At 53.8% G+C, this 18687-nt stretch overlaps 2 protein-coding genes across 2 annotated transcripts; one reads left to right on the top strand and one right to left on the bottom strand.

Moving 5' to 3' along the window:
- Nucleotides 1-152: 152 nt before the first annotated feature.
- GYS1 (glycogen synthase 1) lies at nt 153-14970 on the top strand. The gene is made up of 16 exons (XM_081216769.1): nt 153-471; nt 1883-2064; nt 4024-4215; nt 5313-5498; nt 5739-5883; nt 6724-6841; nt 7135-7255; nt 7569-7675; nt 8904-8963; nt 9054-9132; nt 10827-10940; nt 11229-11355; nt 12347-12442; nt 12633-12796; nt 13256-13336; nt 13499-14970. The coding sequence occupies exons 1-16, from the start codon at nt 354-356 to the stop codon at nt 13820-13822; spliced, it is 2214 nt and encodes a 737-aa protein (XP_081072895.1). The 5' UTR covers nt 153-353; the 3' UTR covers nt 13823-14970.
- Nucleotides 14971-16353: 1383 nt separating this feature from the next.
- FTL (ferritin light chain) lies at nt 16354-17946 on the bottom strand. Its single transcript, XM_081215956.1, has 4 exons — nt 17605-17946; nt 17292-17438; nt 16814-16939; nt 16354-16649 (listed from the first exon to the last, which is right to left on the bottom strand). The coding sequence occupies exons 1-4, from the start codon at nt 17704-17706 to the stop codon at nt 16497-16499; spliced, it is 528 nt and encodes a 175-aa protein (XP_081072082.1). The 5' UTR covers nt 17707-17946; the 3' UTR covers nt 16354-16496.
- Between the last annotated feature and the right edge of the window lie 741 nt (nt 17947-18687).

Genomic DNA, 18687 nt, shown 5'->3' with positions numbered 1-18687 from the left:
ACAGCCAAGGCGGGGGCGGGGCTGAGCGAACCCTGCACTGTTCACCAATGAGAGACGCGGGAGCCCCGCCCCCGGGCGCAGACCAATGGCGCTGGCCGGGGGGCGGGCACCGCCTCCTGGTGGCCGCAAGGTTTCACTGCAGGAACCCCCACTGGGCTCAGTGACGCTGCGGCCGCCTCGGGCCCCGGTCCGAGCGCTCCCGGCGGTAGTGCGGTCGTGCAATAGGAAGCCGAGGGTGGTGCAAGCTTCCCGTCGGGCACCAGCTACCTGGCCCAGCGCCCTGCCCAGTACATTCCTCAGACACCTCTGGGGCCCCCACCTGTGGCCCCCGGAGCCCTCTAACCGCGTCGGCCATGCCTCTAAACCGCACTTTGTCCATGTCCTCACTGCCAGGACTGGAGGACTGGGAGGATGAATTCGACCTGGAGAACACAGTGCTCTTTGAGGTGGCCTGGGAGGTGGCCAACAAGGGTGAGCATGCCGGGCGGAGGGACCCGGACGAGAAGGGCAGTCGGGCATGGGGGCCCGGAACTGTAGAGTAACGGAGGAACGAGTCTGCATGGCACGACTCTTCGGTCCTGGGCAAGGAGCCTGTGACTCCTGTGTCCTTGGGGAGGGACTGGAGTTTGTCCCCTGGGCCCTGGAGGGAGGGGATGAGTCGCCTAAGATGAAAGGAGGTTGGAAACCCAGGTCCTGGGTCCTAGGGGTGAGGGGGCTAACATGAAAAAAGACCAGAGACCTGGGTCCTCAGTAGGGAAGGAGATGGGGGGAGGGGTTTTGCACTTCAGAACTGTGGCCCTAGGCGGAAGGGTCTTGGGATGTAACTCCGGATTTGGGAGAGAGCCCACTTGGAGATACGATGCATGAATCGTGGTGGGAGAATTTGGGAAACTGGTCATTTGAGAGTAAAGATATGAAGGGGCTGGAGACCCTAATGCTTAGGTCCTAGGGTGAGAGAGAGTTAGGACCTGGATGCCTGGGTTCTGAGGGCCTGAGCTCTGGGTTCTTAGGAATAGAGGAGCCTGTAGCCTCAGACACATGCGCGCAGAAATGGGGAAAGGCTGGAAAGTCCTAAGCTGGTCAAGGGCTGGGCCCTGGGATGGGGGTGGCTGGGGGCCTGGATTTCTGGGTTCTGGGCTCCAAAGGTTCTGAGGTTCTGGGTGTGGAGAAGGCTGAGGCTGGAATCCCAAGAGCTAGGCAATCTAGAAGAAAGGGAGCTGGGATTTTGCTTTGCTGAGTCCTGGGAGAGAAAGGGGAGGTCTGTGAACATGGAGACAGGGATCTCCAGGGCCCAGGCTTCAGGAGGTAAGGAGGCTGGAGGCCCAGACTCCTGGGTCTGGAATGGAGTCATGGGAGGGGCAGGGCCCTGCATGCCTGTGTCCCCATGTGGGGAGAGGGAACTGAGGCACAGGTCGGCAGAGTCCCTGGGGGGTGAGGAATAACAGCTCTGGCTTCTTTTGGGCAACTCCGAGAACCTAAATGAGGCCACAAAGAGGGATTCTCCCTTACTGTGTCCTGGAGCCTGACTGGGAATTAAATCCAGCTCCTGTAAGCTGGGAACTCAAGAAGCTAGGCCCTAATAACCCTTGTCAGCTTCTGTCCTCCTCAGCCCCAGCCCCTAATTCCCTCACACCTAGAAGCCTAGGCCCCCAGCCCCTTCTCTCAGACTCAGCACCCTCCACCCTTCAAGTCCCGACCCCAGCCCCCTTCTCCCATAGACCCAGGAGTACTGTCCATCACCGCCCTCTCCCTCCTTGCTCTGACTCTGAAGTGTGGGCTCCCAGGCCCCTTTTCCCTCTGAGCCAGAGGTCTGGGACTCCCGCGGCACACCCCCCCCCCCAACCCTGCCCCAGGCCCCAGATCTGTGGACCTCTGCCCACAGTGGGTGGCATCTACACGGTGCTGCAGACGAAGGCGAAGGTGACAGGGGATGAGTGGGGCGACAACTACTACCTGGTGGGACCGTACACGGAGCAGGGCGTGAGGACCCAGGTGGAACTGCTCGAGCCCCCGACCCCAGCCCTGAAGAGGACGCTGGACTCCATGAACAGCAAGGGCTGCAAGGTGGGACATGGCCTGGCCGAGGGCAGGGTGGGGGCAGCAGAAAGAGAAGGAGCAGGGGATGGACAGCCCCAGGGAGAGAGGGAGGCGTGGACAGAAACTCAGGATGGCCCAGCACTTTCCCGGGCAGACATCGGACAGACACTCAGACAGATGCAGGAGCCCGTGAAGTGAGTGGGTGCACCCCCAGCTCGAAGACATTGGTGAATGGACAGACAGACAGCAGGTATGAGACAGACTGAAAGATGGTCCCAAGAGGCCAAGATCCTCAGATCCAGAGAGAGGAAAAGAGCTAGATGGACAGCCAGACAAAAGCCAGGGGAGGTGGACTTGGGGGTGAGGCAGGAGGCCAGAGCAGGAGTTCTGGAGCCTGAAGTTCAAATTCGCCTTCTCTGCTTCCTGCCTTGTGACCTTGGCGAATGAACATGCTGATAGCTTCCTCTTTATAGGTTTCCTGGGAGGATGAACTAGGTCATAAAAAGCCTTCAGCCCAGGCCCTGGCATGCAGTTAGTACTGTCTGTGAGCTGTTATCGTCGCGGTTATTATCATCATCATGATTACTGAAAGCAGCCACACTTGCAGAGTGAGGTGGACAGGCAGGCAAAGGAGAAAGCCAGATGGAGAGAGGCTGAGTGTTCCAAAAAGTGATGGTGGCCCCAGTGGTTAGAGCAATAGGGAAATAGACAGAGTCCAGATACAGAAAAGAGGTAGCCTGATGTTTTAGAGAGAAGGATCTCGAAGGAGAGAGGAAGATGGAGTATTGAGGAAGAGAGGAGAGGTAGGCAGGCAAACCCAGGGGACAGTTTTGGATGCGCAGCCAGGAATTAAAAGGAGGAGGGGAAAAATAAAAAAGAGGAAGGGAGAGTCCCAGGCACCCAATGAGAATTGAAGGATGAGGACAGAGAAGTGGCTGTCCCCCAGGGAGAGGGTCATCAGGCAGCAGGGCTGAGGTACAGACATTGGGGTCTGGGAGGGAGAAGTACAATGCTGCCTTCATTCGTTCACAGCCTCTGATTTGGGGTGGGGTCTGGAGTCCAGTTAGATGGGACTGTGTCCCTAAGGAACCCTAGGGCAGCCCATTTCCTCCCCCATGGCAGCTGCTGTCCATGTGCTGGGGGCCTAAGAATAGCCCCCCCAGCAAAAGGGCAGACAACAGCTGGGAGGGGGAGGAGCATAGGGGGTCAGGCGCCCAAAGCCGGGAAAAGCCAGGTTGGGGAGGAGTAGGACGGCTTGTCGGCCGCATAGAGCCGTGGCAGCAGGCCCAGAATCCGGGCCACGGTCTCAGGAGGAAAGCAACAGCTCAATGAAACGTGGCAGGGCCGGAAATGGGACCGAGAGGCTTAGAAACACGGCGGTGGGTAGAAAAATGTAGCCCCCGTGCATGGAAAGTGGGTGGGCAGTGTTAGAAATGAGGCTGCGAAGTACAAGATGGGCCTATGGGCAGAGAAAAGAGGAAGCAGGTGACAAATATATGGCGAAAGGATCAGAAACAAGGGAGCGAGTGGAAGAAGAAGGATCCAGTACAAGGAGTGAGCGGCAGAAAGGAAAGATAATGGGAGAAAGCAGCATTATGGTTGGTGAGAGAAATGTGGTAGCGAACACAGAAGCAAGGCAGCGGGCTGGAGAAATGATTAGCAGGGTGGAAAAATAACGCAGTGGGGGCACAGAGACAGGACATGTGCAATGTGGGTTTATAAGTAGAGAAGAGAGGCAACTGTTAGAGAAACTAAGCAAGGGAGAGGGAGATGCTGCAGCCGAGATGGGAAAATATTGTGGAGGGAATAACTAATGGCAAATAGAGAAATAAGGCAGCAGGTGAGAAATTAGCAGCAGATACAGAAACAGAAGGTAGAAGCACTGAGGCCATGAGCCCAGACGTCTCCCTGGGGATGGGAGAAACGCAGTTGTTGTGCCCAGAGACAGGTGGCCAAAACCCTAAGCCTCCCTGTGTCCCCCTGCAGGTGTATTTCGGGCGCTGGCTGATCGAGGGGGGCCCCCTGGTGGTGCTCCTCGACGTGGGGGCCTCAGCCTGGGCCCTGGAGCGCTGGAAGGGGGAGCTATGGGACACGTGCAACATCGGGGTGCCCTGGTATGACCGGGAAGGCAACGACGCCGTCCTTTTTGGCTTCCTCACCACCTGGTTCCTGGGTGAGGTAGGCCCCACTGCCAATCCCCGTGTCACTCCTTTCGACCCCAGGCCCCAAATTACAGTGGCCATCCGAGGCCAGAGGGTGGCTAGTGTCTCCCAGAGCATTCTGGGAGTTGTAGTCCTTTAAACCGAGGATTAGCTCTGATCTCTGGCAATATGGACATCCAGGGGCCCAGACTCTTCTTTCCTCAAAGACCCAGTCTCCCAACCCCAGCTTCATTCACTCCAGTCTTCCAAATATAGGAATTCTAAGCCAATTGCTCTCGGGGAGGCTGGCTTGACGGGAGGGCTTACCCCCAAGGAGTTCTGGGAGTTGTAGTTCTCTAATATGGGCGGGACTTGGCTCTCAGATGGGTCCCCGGATGTTTGGGAATCCCCAGCCTATCTGAGAACCAGGAACCCCAATTCGGACCCTCTCTTAGATTTTAAAAGGCTCAAGGAACTGTTTCCCATATCCTGGGACAGTTTATGAATTGGCTGCTCCTGGGGCATTCTGGGAGTTGTAGTCCTTCAACCAGTATCCGGTACAGGTCTACTCTTTATTTTTTTTAATTTTATTTATTTATTTATTTTGCGGTACGCGGGCCTGTCACTGTTGTGGCCTCTCCCGTTGCGGAGCACAGGCTCTGGACGCGCAGGCTCAGCGGCCATGGCTCACGGGCCCAGCCGCTCCGCGGCATGTGGGATCTTCCCGGACCAGGGCACGAATCCGTGTCCCCTGCATCGGCAGGTGGACTCTCAACCACTGCGCCACCAGGGAAGCCCGGGTCTACTCTTGATTGACATAAAAGGTGTCCAGGAATTGTGTTCAGGACTTGGGGACACTAAAACTTTGGTCTTTCCAATTCGGCCCTTTTGGGACTTAGAAGGTTGGTCAAAAAAACACAGCTCCCATCAACCTCTGGGAATGAGGTCAGCTAGTCTGGCTGCCTTAAGGATTTAGAGCTCCTTGTCCCATGGGGATTGCAATGGGTCACCACCCACCGTGCGGTTGTGGGGATAGATTGACCTCTCCCCTGCTTCCTCATCCACGTTGGGGATTGCTGGTTGTCTTCACAACACACATGGAGACACAGTGGCCCTATCCCTATTGTCCCACAGTTCCTGGCCCAGAGCGAGGAGAAACCATATGTGGTTGCACACTTCCATGAATGGTTGGCGGGCATCGGGCTCTGCCTATGCCGTGCCCGGCGGCTGCCCGTGGCTACCATCTTCACGACCCATGCCACGCTGCTGGGGCGATACCTGTGTGCCGGTGCCGTGGACTTCTACAACAACCTGGAGAATGTGAGCTGGGAGCGTGGCAGATGGGGGTTGCCAATATTTCAGGACAGCCCAAGGCTGTCTGCAAAGCCCAAGGGGATCAAGTTCCTTCTTCCCCCAGGACCCAGGAATCCAAGTCCCCAACCCCCTCCACCCTCAGGCCCAGGAGTCCAGCTTCAAGGCCCAATCTCCCCTAAGACCCTGGAGTCTGGACCGCCTGTCTTCTCCCCATTTCTAACCTGATTGCCCTCCCTCCCTACCCAGTTCAACGTGGACAAGGAAGCAGGTGAGAGGCAAATCTATCACCGCTACTGCATGGAGCGGGCGGCAGCCCACTGTGCTCATGTCTTCACTACCGTGTCCCAGATTACCGCCATTGAGGCTCAGCACCTACTCAAAAGGAAACCAGGTAGGAAATAGGCCTGGGTCCGTAGACATAAACAAGGTAGTCTATGCCAAGGCCTGTTCCAATGTTTTTGCTGTAAAGAGCAGAGAACTACAACTCCTAGAATGCCCTAGGTTGGTGACCTGAATATGAGGCTGCCTGGCTGCATGCCCTAGAGGCTAATGGGAAGTGTAGTTTCTTTAATTTCAGAAATGGTAAAATTCTTTTACTGGCTAATGTAGATATTGGTCTTCTGAAAGAGGAAGGAGGTTCCTTGGATTTTGTTTTTGAGAAAAGCAGTGTTGGAACCAGTTATTCTTCCCAAACTATAGCATCCATTCTCAATGGGTATAAGGTGAGAACTAAAACTCCCAGAAGACCTTTGGCTGTCCAACTCCTTATATTCCTGGAATTTTGCCCCAGGAGCTGATGGAGGTTATAGTTTTTCACTGATATGCTTTAATTTCTATGAGAATAGGAAATGGTTGGGGCCCTAAAAGAGGCTTGAAGATAGAGAGGCAGGATGGGGACATTGACTCATTCCCCCAGCTCAGGGTGGCATAGGGGAAACAAAAGAGCTACAACTCCCAGAAGCCCTGATGTTGCTCTGTTCCCTGTCTGGTTAGCCATTCACAGGGGCCGATGGGACTTGTAGTCAGGCTTGTGAATATAAGCATGCAATATTGGGCAAGAAGGTATCTGAGTGGCAGAGCAGCTGGGTCACCACAGGAGCTCACTGGGGAGCTGTCGAAACAAAGACATTGTGAAAGGAAAGGGGTCTTTCCTTCATTTACTCATTCAGCCACATTGATCTGAACGAAGAAATGAAGAAATGAAATGTGGGACCTTCTCCCCCAATCCCAGATATCGTGACCCCCAATGGACTGAATGTGAAGAAATTCTCTGCCATGCATGAGTTCCAGAACCTCCATGCTCAGAGCAAGGCTCGAATCCAGGAGTTTGTGCGGGGCCATTTTTATGGGTATGTAGGCCAGATACCTAGGTCTTGAGAGAGAGGGAGGTTGGGAACCTAGACTCCTGGGGCCAACAGAGGGGACAGCTGAGGACTCAGCCTTTTGAGTTCTTGAGCACCAGAACAATGGCTGAGTATTTAAGGAAATCCCCATCTAAGGAGAAAAGAACAATTCCCAGGAGTTCCCATGATGCCTCTGTCCTAAGATGTTCTTTGCCCCTGTGGCTTCTGGGGTTTGTAGTTTCAAGGCTGGGGCCAGTGGGTGAGGGTCTTGGCTTCACCCTGTCTTGTGGCTTCTTTAGGCACCTGGACTTCAACTTGGACAAAACCTTGTACTTCTTTATCGCTGGCCGCTACGAATTCTCCAACAAGGGGGCCGATGTCTTCCTAGAGGCCTTGGCCCGGCTCAACTATCTGCTCAGAGTAAGGCCTGGTCTGCAAGGGGACAAGGAGGATGAGAAAATCAGTACATGACTGGGGAGAACAGAGACCTGGGGAGGTGGGGGCAGGGAAACCCATGTGTAAAACAGGAGTGTAGGGACCCAGAAAGAAGATCAGAGTCCCTGTGGGAATGGTAGCTCTGTCCTATAATTCTCCTTGACAGTAAGGGGCATGGCAGGGTCCTCGTGGTCTTGGGGGCTGGAAAAGGGTGGGTGGTCTCAGCCTTCTCCCATGTGATCCTCACACACTCACATGCACACACACACACACACACCCTCCCTTTCCTCTGCCCCAGGTGAATGGCAGCGAGCAGACAGTGGTTGCCTTCTTCATCATGCCAGCTCGGACCAACAATTTCAACGTGGAAACCCTTAAGGGCCAAGCCGTGCGCAAGCAGCTTTGGTCAGCAGCCCTTGGCCTGGCATCCCTGCCGCTCCCACTCCCAGCTGTGTGCTTTGGGTCCCCTGTTTCTCCTGGAGTCTCAGTTTTGTCATCTGTGACATGATCAGCCCATCCCCCACCTGATTCCCAGCAAAGTTACTTGCTCCAGATGCCTGCAACTTGGGGGCAGTACGAAGTCGCAGTCGCAGGCAGGACAAGTGTGACAGCATGACCAGGGCTCTGGTATCAAGCTGGCGAGATCCCACTCATGCCCCTGTCCTGCTCTGGCTTTGTGACTTTAGGCAGACGACTCCCCATCTTCAAGCCTCAGTTTCCTCATCTGTAAAAAACACCCATTAGCCATCAGCTATTTCTTGAGCTCCTACTGTGTGCCAGGTGCTGTTCTAGGCACTGGGAACACAGCTGTGAGGCAGAGAAGACAAAATTCCTGCCCTCATTGTGTTCACATTCTAGAAAGTTCTATAGAAAGTGCTCTGGCAAAAAAAAGCAGGACTGGAATATGAGGCAGGGCTGTCGGGACAGGCCACACTGAGTAAGTGCCAGCAAGTAGAGACCAAGAGTGGAAACAAGGGAGGAAGCCCTGTGTGTATCTGGGGAACAGCATTTCAGGCAGAGGGAATGGCAAGTGCAAAGGCCCTGAGGCATGTTTGAGAAACAGCAAGGAAGCCAGCGGGGCTGAAGCAGAGTACCCTAGGGAGATGGGGTAGAAAATGAGGCCAGCTAGGAGAGGACCACGAACAGAGGAATGTCAATGAAGTTGTAGGGTGGCACTCTTTGCTAGCTTTACTTGTGTCCATACATTTTTCTCTCTCAGAATTTTTTTTTCCCTTTTTATAAAATGGGGCTTAGCATCACTACTACCAGGACTAGCCCAAGTCCTAATAATAGCTGACATTTTTGGAAGGCTCACTGTATGATGGGCACTGTGCACTTTTTGTCATGACCTCATCGAATTCTACTGCAAACCTTTGAGGTTGCTTCTATTTTTATCCCCATCTGACAGATGAGGCATTGAAGTCAGAGAGGGAAGGCCACCTGTCCCTGGCCACAGAGCTGATGCAAAGCACAAGGGATCCGAGCCTTCCAGGGCCTATTCCCTGAGTCCCCATCCTCCAGCCAGAAATTCCCAGAGCTTCTCTGCTCAGACCTCAACTTCCCAGCTGCCCCAGAAGCCTAACAAGAAACGGCAGCTGGTCTATAAGTGATGTTGTCACTCTGCTCCTTCCAGGGATACGGCCAACACAGTGAAGGAGAAGTTTGGGAGGAAGCTTTATGAATCCTTGCTGGTGTGAGTGTCCCGCCCTCAGCCCTGCATCCTCCTGGGCTCTAAACCCTCTCATCACCCATTCCCAGATGCATCCCCCTGCTCGCCTTACAGGGGGAGCCTCCCAGACATGAACAAGATGCTGGACAAGGAGGACTTCACTATGATGAAGAGAGCCATCTTTGCCACGCAGGTATGGTTTGGACTTCTGAGTCGAAAGATGGCGATTCCCAGCAGCCCTGGAGGCAGCTTGCCGTGTTAGCTCTGACCCCAGAGATGGCTGGGAGTTCTGCTTTGTTGGCAGCCCTTATTCAAGGAATCAATTCTGAAGTCAGAAGGGTGTGTGTGAGTTGACTGGTAGAACTTCAATTCCCAGAAGGCTTTAGGGCAGCCTGCTTTCCCACAGCTTATTCTGCCACAGAGGCTGCTGGGAGTTGTAGTTTCTTTGAGTCCTTGGGGATCCATGAACAAAAGGTGGAAGGGACCTTAAACTAAAGTCAAGAGAGCCACAAAAGGAGAACTGCAACTCCCAGCTAACCCTGGGCCTTGCTGCAAGCTACCTCCACCTCTTCCCCCAGAGACCGCTGGGAGTGGTAGTTTTGTTGGGCCTCTAGGGATAGAGCCAGGTCAGCTAAAAAAATTATTTCGGGACTTCCCTGGCAGTCCAGGGGTTAAGACTCTCTACTTTAAACACAGGGGGTGTGGGTTCGATCCCTGGTTGGGGACTAAGATCCCACGTGCTGCATGGTGCGATCAAAGAAGAAGAAAAAACAACAATAAAAACAACAAAAAACAACAGTTATTCACTGAAGAACATTGAAAACTTTCAGCAGCTACTGTTTCTTATCCCACTGGTTGTGTCTTGTCTCCAAAAACGCCTGGGAGTTGTAGCTTCTTTAGATACCTGGCGTTAATTAGATGGGTGGGAAACCTTAGAGAAAATTGGCAGTCACAAAATGAGAACCATAACTCCCAGCAGCCCCCAGGGCTTTCTGCTACCTTGACTCTTCCCTTGCCCCAGAAACTTCTGGGAATTAGAGTTCTTTTATTCTCTGGAGTCAAGGGTTTTTGGTACCTGTGGTCAGGGTTGGTGATTTCCCCCAGTCCTGGGGAATGGAAACCAAGACAGCCAAGTTGCACAACAAGGTGTGAATTGTTTTTGGTCAAACTATAATTTCCAGTAGTTTCTAAGGCAGTCGGCCTCACTGAGGATGTTTCTGCCATGGGGCTGCTGGGAGTTGTAGTTTCCTGGGCTCCTGGAATCAGTAAACTGAAGATGAGTAGATCTTTTAATGAGAGGAATGATGGGACAGCTGCAGAGAACTATATATCCCAGCAGCCCCTGGGACTGCTATCGCACTAGCTCTGTCTTCCTCCAGTGGCTCTTGGGAATTGTGGTTTCTTTGGGCCTCTTCTGAGGATGGAGGTGGAGAGAATACAGGATGGAGAGTAAAAGGAACTTGGAGAGAAAGAGATCCAGGATTTTCATAAGAAAACTATAACTTCCAGCAAGCAGCCCCTTAAAGGCACAGCCCCCATCAACTGCTGGGAGTTACAGTCCCTTCGGGTTTCTTTGTTGAGAGCCCAGAGTACAGAACAGGATAGCTACAACTCCCTCTAGTCTGTGAGGCATGTTAACACTGGCTCTGCCTCTAAGACAGCTGGAATTGTAGTTTCTTTTCGGCTTATGGTGGTTAAAGGGAAAAGAGAACCTTTACCGATAGAGCCAAGTAGGAAATCTACAACTCCTGGTAAGCTCTTGGGTTTGTTGCTCCACAACCTGATGGGAATTGTCTCCTTAGATCCCCAGGATGAGCATGGCTCATGGGGAAGTAGGAAGCCCTCTGTCCCTTGCTGACCCCCCCACCCCACTTGTGGCCCCTACAGCGGCAGTCTTTCCCTCCTGTGTGCACCCACAATATGCTGGACGACTCCTCAGATCCTATTTTGACCACCATCCGCCGAATTGGCCTCTTCAATAGTAGTGCCGACAGGGTCAAGGTGAGGGCACTGGCCAGGGTGGGTTGGGCATGGGTGGGGGTGGTGGTGCTGGGGAGGGGGGTGATATGGGGGCTGGAGCCTGAGCCTCACATTCCCCATCTCCCCTGGTATATTAAAGGATTGCAATGTTTAGAAAGAACCTTTGCTTCTGAGGCAGACAGACTTGGATTCCATTCTTTGTCCTGACACTGTCTTGTGTGGCTTTAGACAACTTTTTCATCCTCTCTGGGATCCCCATGGAGTAGCTAAATAAGGTGCTCGGGCTGAGCCCTTGTTTTCCACTGCCAGGTGATTTTTCATCCGGAGTTCCTCTCCTCCACGAGCCCCCTGCTCCCTGTGGACTATGAGGAGTTTGTCCGCGGCTGCCACCTGGGCGTCTTCCCCTCCTACTATGAGCCTTGGGGCTACACACCAGGTGAGTTCAGCGTCTGGCGTGATCCCAGGACAAGGGACTGGCCCTCCCTGAGCTCCAGACTCCTCCTTTGCAAAACAGGAACAATGAAAACAATCTGTTCATGTGTTTTTGTGACACAGTAGCTCATGTAAGTAACTAGAGGGCTGATGTCAGAGTTCACACATGATTTCTCCCAATTTGCTACTGTTTGGTTCCCCAAAACAACAACAGCTAAATGCACGGTTCTCTAACAATCAAGCTACTTTCATATGTTTTTAAGGCAAAATAAATACCACATTTGCTGTAATATTTCTTAAATGATGAGTAATTTGACAAGTCTTTTAAACTGTGCTTGTGTGATGATTAGGAAATTTGCCAGTTTCATCCACGGTTAAAATGGTGCATAGGTTTTGTGACCAGCTCCAACCCTATTTTTCCCATAAGCCTTGTTATATGTAGTGCCTACTTTTGCAGCTTACAGAGGTTTTTAGAAACACTTATATAAAAATTATAGTAAACTCCTTGAAGCATTTCTCAGCGTTATTTAAGGGAGTAAGCAAGGTGTAGTAGGTGCTCTGTGCACAGTGATAGTAATGAGAGACCTTGTCTTACCTCTTGTCAAAACAGACTATAAAGCTATGACAACCAAAACAGTGCAGTCTGGCACAAAAAGTTGTCTTACAGGTCATGAGGATAAATTAAAACGGTAAACGTTGGCCCAGAGTACCGTGCTCAATAAATTAGCATCCTTATTACCCAGTTATGGACTCTTCCTTACCCTGAGGCCTTGGGGCAAATGAATTCCCTTTTCTGGGCCTAGTAGCTTCCCTTCTAAGGAATAGGGACTATCATACTTTAATGCACAGCCTTATTTGTCTGGTTCCTGACTTGCGCGGCACAGCGCCCGGCTCTTATTAAAGGCGCCAATAGAGGGCGCCATTGGGGCCTTCACTGGGATTTAAGGCAATAAAGAGGGGCAAGCTAAGCGGACCTTTCTCACGCCTTCCCGCAGCTGAGTGCACGGTTATGGGTATCCCCAGTGTCTCCACCAACCTTTCTGGTTTCGGCTGCTTCATGGAGGAACACATCGCAGACCCCTCAGCTTACGGTGAGCGCCCGAAATGAGAGCTGGGACTCTTGGATCCTGGGAAGGAGGGGCGTGGTCTCTTGGGTCACTAAGAGAGGAGGGGGTGGACTCCTGAGTCCCAGTGGGAGGAGGCGTCCTGGTGTCCGCAGAGTCCCAGAGACAATGAAGGTTTCCCCAATCTGTTTTCTGAGACTCGTCCTGGCCCCGACAGGCATCTACATTCTGGACCGGCGTTTCCGAGGCCTGGATGATTCTTGCTCGCAGCTCACCTCCTTCCTCTACAGTTTCTGCCAGCAGAGCCGGCGGCAGCGCATTATCCAGCGGAACCGCACGGAGCGCCTCTCCGACCTTCTGGACTGGAAATACCTAGGCCGGGTATAATTCCCCTCCCTGTCCTTTGCTGGTGAATCAGTCACTTACGGCTCTGGGTCTCTGATCCCCCGTGCCTCGAAAGCTGGCGCAAAGGGCATGGTCTCTTCCTATTTGTGACGCTTGCTGTCCCTTTAAGAAAAGAATCAACTTTCAGACTGGAAGACCACCGAGGTGGGAAGTTCTCTATTTGCATAAGGGTGCGGCCAAAGAGGTACCTCACTGGAGAATTCCGCCCCTGTTAAAGGGGTGTGACTCAGAGACTGTCCAGTCACAGCTCTACTTATCTACATAAGGGGTGGAGCCTGAAAGACGGATTGGCAGAGGGGCCAACTGGAAACCACCGCAGGGTGTGCTCATCTGCATAAAACGTGTAACCAGGGTTCACCCCACCTCCAAACCTGCTGGGGGCGGGGTCAGGCTCCTGCCCCCTGATGCCCACTCCTCTTCTTTCCCCCCAACAAGTACTACATGTCCGCGCGTCACATGGCGCTGGCCAAGGCCTTTCCAGAACAGTTCACCTACGAGCCCCACGAGGCTGAGGCGGTAAGTGGATCCGGGGTCTCTCTAGGGGGCCAGGGGCTAGAAGGGTGGGGTGAAGTGGGGTGTCCCTCCTGGAGTTGCAAGGCCTCCAGGACGCTGGACTCCCAGGCAGGCTGTAGAGGCCTCTGCTCACTATGCGGTTTGTGCCCACACCTCCGTACCCAGACCCAGGGCTACCGCTACCCGCGGCCAGCCTCAGTGCCACCATCGCCCTCACTGTCGAGACACTCCAGCCCGCACCAGAGCGAGGATGAGGAGGAGCCCCGGGACGGACCACCCGATGAAGATGGCGAGCGCTACGACGAGGACGAGGAGGCTGCCAAGGACCGGCGCAATATCCGCGCCCCGGAGTGGCCGCGCCGCGCCTCCTACACGTCTTCAACCGGCGGGAGCAAGCGCGGCTCGGTGGACACAGCTCCCTCCAGCTCAGTCAGCACCCCCAGCGAGCCCCTCAGCCCCGCCAGCTCCCTGGGCGAGGAGCGCAACTAAGTCCCCTGCCCCGCACTCCCCTGCCAGCCCTGCCTCCCTTATCTGGAGGGTGGATGCAGAATGGCGCTGTCCCTAAACTCCACTCCAGATCCCCAGCCCTCTGTGGGGTCCACAGCCCTACCCGCTCCGCCATACACTCCAGCCCCTCTAGATCCACTCTCGGAATCCCAAACACTCCAGAATCCACAACGCCGTGCCTTTCTTGGGTTCCAGAATGCATAATCTGTGCCCTGGAGTCCCCCAGTCCATCCCAGAGGCCAGGAATCTGCCATTATCCTGCCGTGGTGCCAGAGGTTTTCAGAAACCTGCTCTGTTGCCTTCTATGCTGGGGCTCCTTGAGCCCCTTGCAGCTGGCTAATTTTACAGCATACAGAGCCTGCCATGCTCAGCCCTGGCCCGGGGCCACCAAGCACTGGAAACCACGTGGAGTCCCTGCTAATGAGACAATCAAGTCCAGAGCTGGGCACTTTCAGGGACTTAATGCAGGTTTAACTCCAGAACTTGGGCTCCAGGCCAGTGCACTCGTGTTTACTCTGATTTAGCCCTCCCTGGGGTGTCCGGCTCTGCCTGGAGGATCCCTCCACCCCTGCTCCCTTCTTCCTCTGCACTTTGGCCAAGCAAGTGGGGGCAGAACCACTTGGCTTCTCATTCCTACTGGAGAACAAGCTGTCTTGGTCTAGATGCCTTTCTGGCCTTTTCTGGACCAGACCCTACTCCTCCTTCCCTGAGTCTGAACTCTTCCCCATATCTCTAAACTCCTGCGCCCTACAGGGAATCCCTCTGCTGAGGACAACTGGCTGTCTTCCCCAGTACCTGCACACATAACCCCCAACCGCTAGACCCACCATGAAACCACTGGGTTCTAGGTCCCAGCTGCCAAATCTAGAACCTCGCCACTGCTGCATCCTGGTCCCTTCCCTCTGGTCTAGAACTCAGCCCACTGGATTCTAGAACTTCCATATTTACCTCGAGGCTCTTCCATCCCTAAACTGTGCCCTGCCCCCAGCTTTGGTGAAAGGGAGGGACCCCTCACGTGTGCTGTGCTGTGTCTGCTGCCCTTGGTTTGCAATTGGGAGGGGGGAGGGCAGAAGCAGTGTGATTGAAGTGTGTCCAGAGATGAAAAAATACATCTATATTTAAGAATCTCAGGTCTAGTCTGACCGGAGGGCTTGGTGGGCCTCAATCCCGGCCCTGCCCTCCTCTTCCTTCCCTCCTCTTCACCTCTTGATTCCTCCCCTTGCCCACTGCCGGGTCCCGGTTCTCTTGTCTCATTCTACTGTCTTAGAGACTTGGATTGCCACTGGGTTCGTGTTATTTCAAAGGAAGGCAACTCTCTTGTTTTTGACTCGACTTGCAAGTGGCAAAGTTGGCTCAGGCTCTTAAATTCCTCAGTAGCACTAGCCACTTGCAAGGGCTCAATAGCCACTGTGGCCACATGTGGCCCATGGCTACCCTATTGGACAGCGCAGGTACAGAACATTTCCATCACTGCAAAAAGTGCTATTGGACAGCACTGGCTTAGAGCATGTTTCTAGGACTCTGGCCTCTGGGCTTTGGCCCTACTGTCCCCTGGATGACTCTACTTTTGGAAAAAAATCTTTCTCCTTTTAGTTCTAATCGTCCCTAGGCTACACGTGCATCTCTGAATCAGTCGCTCTTCAGGGTAGTAGAAAGCTCTGATTGTTTGAATTTGTTTGAATTTGGATGTGTGATCATCTTTCTGTTAGCCGCAGTGTTTGTGACATCCGAGTGTCCCCTCCCCCACCAGAATTACCAGCAGGAAGGGCATGGTGCTGAGCAGACAAAAGAACAGCTGTCTAGCAGCCATTTCCTCTTAGATTCATCTAGCAAAAATAGGATGGGGTAGGGGGTCAGAGTTGACATCGTTTTATTGCTTGGACCCAGCAGCTGCTTAAGTCATCTTCAAGCTTCTTCAGTTCCCATTTGGATAATTTCACATCCCATTTCTGTCTGTGCTGAGCCCTGAACCCCTAGCTCAGCACCTCTTTCACACCACGTGCCCTCAGGTGCTCAGACCCACTAGCCAGGTTCTACCTATTATGTGCCTTGAATTCCACCCCTGTAACAAACAGCCTTTGGAGGTCAGACCTGGGTGTGCCTCCTGGTTACCATGGGTAATTTACAGTTTGTCTCAACTTACCCATATAAAGGAGCTCACATTTCTACTTCGCCTCCCAGAACTGAGGCAGAGTACCTTCAGAGCTTGGCAAGTGCCCAGCAACGTAACGCATGTGAACCGGCTTCTCCTTACTGATCTCCTTAACAGCTGTCTGCTTCCAGCTAGCAACCCCAGGTTTTACTAGACTCCCTGGAGTCTGGGCTCTACCATCTTAGGGGGGGCAGTTAACAGCCTGGCAAAGCAGAAAACCCACTACAGCAACACCCCACAGGTGTTATGTCTTAGAATTAGAGCGCCAAACTCCTCTCTCCCTGCCAGCCCAGTGCAGCCAGAAGCTTTGTGAAAACAGATCCCACCTTTTTTCCCAGGATACACACACAAAACCACTAGCTGCTGCAAAAAGCTTTATTGTTTCCATTTGGTCCAAGGCTTGGGAGAGGGCTCCAGTATGGTTTACTGGCTGCAGAGAGGGGCTTCAGGCAGAAGCCCTGACACCAGAGGGGCTCCTCAAAGGCCACTGGGCTCCGGAGGCTCCTAGTCGTGCTTGAGGGTGAGCCTTTCGAAGAGATACTCGCCCAGCCCAGCCTGGGGACCAGCCAGCCTGCGGAGGTTGGTCAGATGGTCACCCATCTTCTTGATGAGTTTCACCTCCTCATCTAGGAAGTGGCTCTCCAGGAAGTCGCAGAGCTGAGTGATAAAAGAGAAGAAAATGTTGCCACGTACAGATCTAACAATGTGACTGATGGGGGAAGGAGGCTCAGAAGGAAATCTGCCCAATCAAATGAGGCCAATGCTTAGTATGTAAGCATCGTTCCAGGGAAGGTCTTACAGACGTGACTGGAGATACTTACGTGGGGGTCTGCGCGGGCACAAGCCAGGGCATGCAGATCCAGAAGGGCCTGGTTCAGGTTCTTCTCCATGTTAATGGCAGCTTCCATAGCGTCCTGAGTTTTACCCCACTCATCTTGAGCTGGCTTCTATACCGAAAACAGAAACGGCTCAGTACTAGCCACATACTCTGGAAAAGACTAAACACTAATTTTCCAGTAGTTGCGAGAGTATAGGGCTTAACCGGAAAAAAACGTCTAAGAGTTTGTATCTGTCATTCCCTAGTGTCCTATAACTACACGTCCCAGGATACTACACGCTGCGCTCTGGACCGCCACGTCTTGGGAGAACTGGGTGCGCCTCGATCTCCAGCTGTAATAACCCGCAAAAGACTGAACTCAATCTCCGAGAAGCCTACGCGGTGCCTAAACCGCTACAGTCAAGGGGCCTCTAGTGCAGGGACTGTTGGGAGATGTAGTCCGCTACCCACACACTATTTACCTGCACGTCCTGGAAGAGGGCGCGGCCGCCACGTTGGTTTTGCATTTTCAAGAGACGCTCGGCGCTCTCGTGCTTTTCTTCGGCCAATTCGCGGAAAAAATGGCCCACGCCCGCCAGAGCCACATCGTCGCGGTCGAAATAGAAGCCCTGCGGGAAGAGATGGCGGGAATAACGGTTAGCAGGAGGCGAGACCAGTCATGCGGACTCCGCCTTCTGACTATCCAACAGGACAAAGAAGGCCAGCGCGTGCGCAGAGGGCCGGAGGTGCGCAGCTGAGGGAAACTTGGGCTGGGGGCGTCCTGGGGACCCTCACCAGAGAGAGGTAGGTGTAGGAGGCCCGCAGATGCATGTTGACCAGGCGGTTGACGGCGGCCTCCACCTCGGTGGAATAATTCTGACGAATCTGGGAGCTCATGGTTGATCGGTAATAAGGAGTTCGGCTCAAAAAATGGTGTTGGCTGGTCCTGGTGACCGAGGACAGCTGAGTGGCTGACTCCGAAGGTTGGACGGTGGATAGATGAGTGGCTGACTCCGAAGGTTGGAGGGTGGTCGGAGGCTGGAAGAAAGGGCGACCCTGGGTCTGTTCCGTCCAAACACTGTTGAAGCAAGAGACAGATCCGGGGAACCGCCGAGCGCAATGAGGCGGGTGTGGCCAAGGCGGCTTCTTTTATAGCGCGCGGGCCCTCGGAAGTGGGACGGTCAGGGAGAGCAATCGGCCAATCTGCGGTGGCGGGAGGCGGGGCCTGGAGCCCACGCGTGACCAATCAGGAGCATATAGGACTCCTAGACACCCCCCCCACCCCACCGCCCCGGAGGTGGGGAAGTCACGCGCCTGTAGGCGAGGGCTGTTGTGAAATGGGGAATGGGGGGTTGGGGGTTTTCGCGGGATGCCACGGCTCTGGGGCTAATTCTGGGAAGTCAAGGGATTCTGGGGGTGGGGGTGGGGAGGGAGACTCTCTGGTAGGTGAAAGATTAATGAGGACACTGGGAACCCTGGAAAATAATGATCCCTGGGTCCTGGGGGTGTCTCAGGAAAGTAGATCGGATTCTGGTGCTGTGTCAGGGCACGGACTTTACTGGAACCCTGGCGGGGGGGGGGTTCCTCAGAAGTGCGGAAACCTCCAGATGACTGGGGTTTGCGCTTGCAGATAAGGGGGTACCCGGATCATTGAGAAGTTTGGAAGGCTGTGAGATGATATTTCTGGAACCTTGGGTCTCTCTCTGGGAGGACCTGGAGCCTTGGGGTTCGAAGGTGGGGGGAGTTTCTGTAGCTTTAGAGTTCACAGAAGTCCATATTTTTCTGGAAACTTCCCCGGGGGGGTAGGGCGGTCTTTAGACCCTTGAAGTGATCTGCGAGATTAAAAGGCCAGTTGTAGAGCCCTGGTGTTCAGCCCAG

The sequence above is a fragment of the Mesoplodon bidens genome, assembly GCF_964165515.1.
Source record: "Mesoplodon bidens genome assembly, chromosome: 18".
In the NCBI taxonomy this organism is placed as follows: Eukaryota; Metazoa; Chordata; class Mammalia; order Artiodactyla; family Ziphiidae; genus Mesoplodon; species Mesoplodon bidens.
Note: the sequence above shows the minus strand (reverse complement) of the source record. Positions and strands in the feature narration are given on the sequence as shown.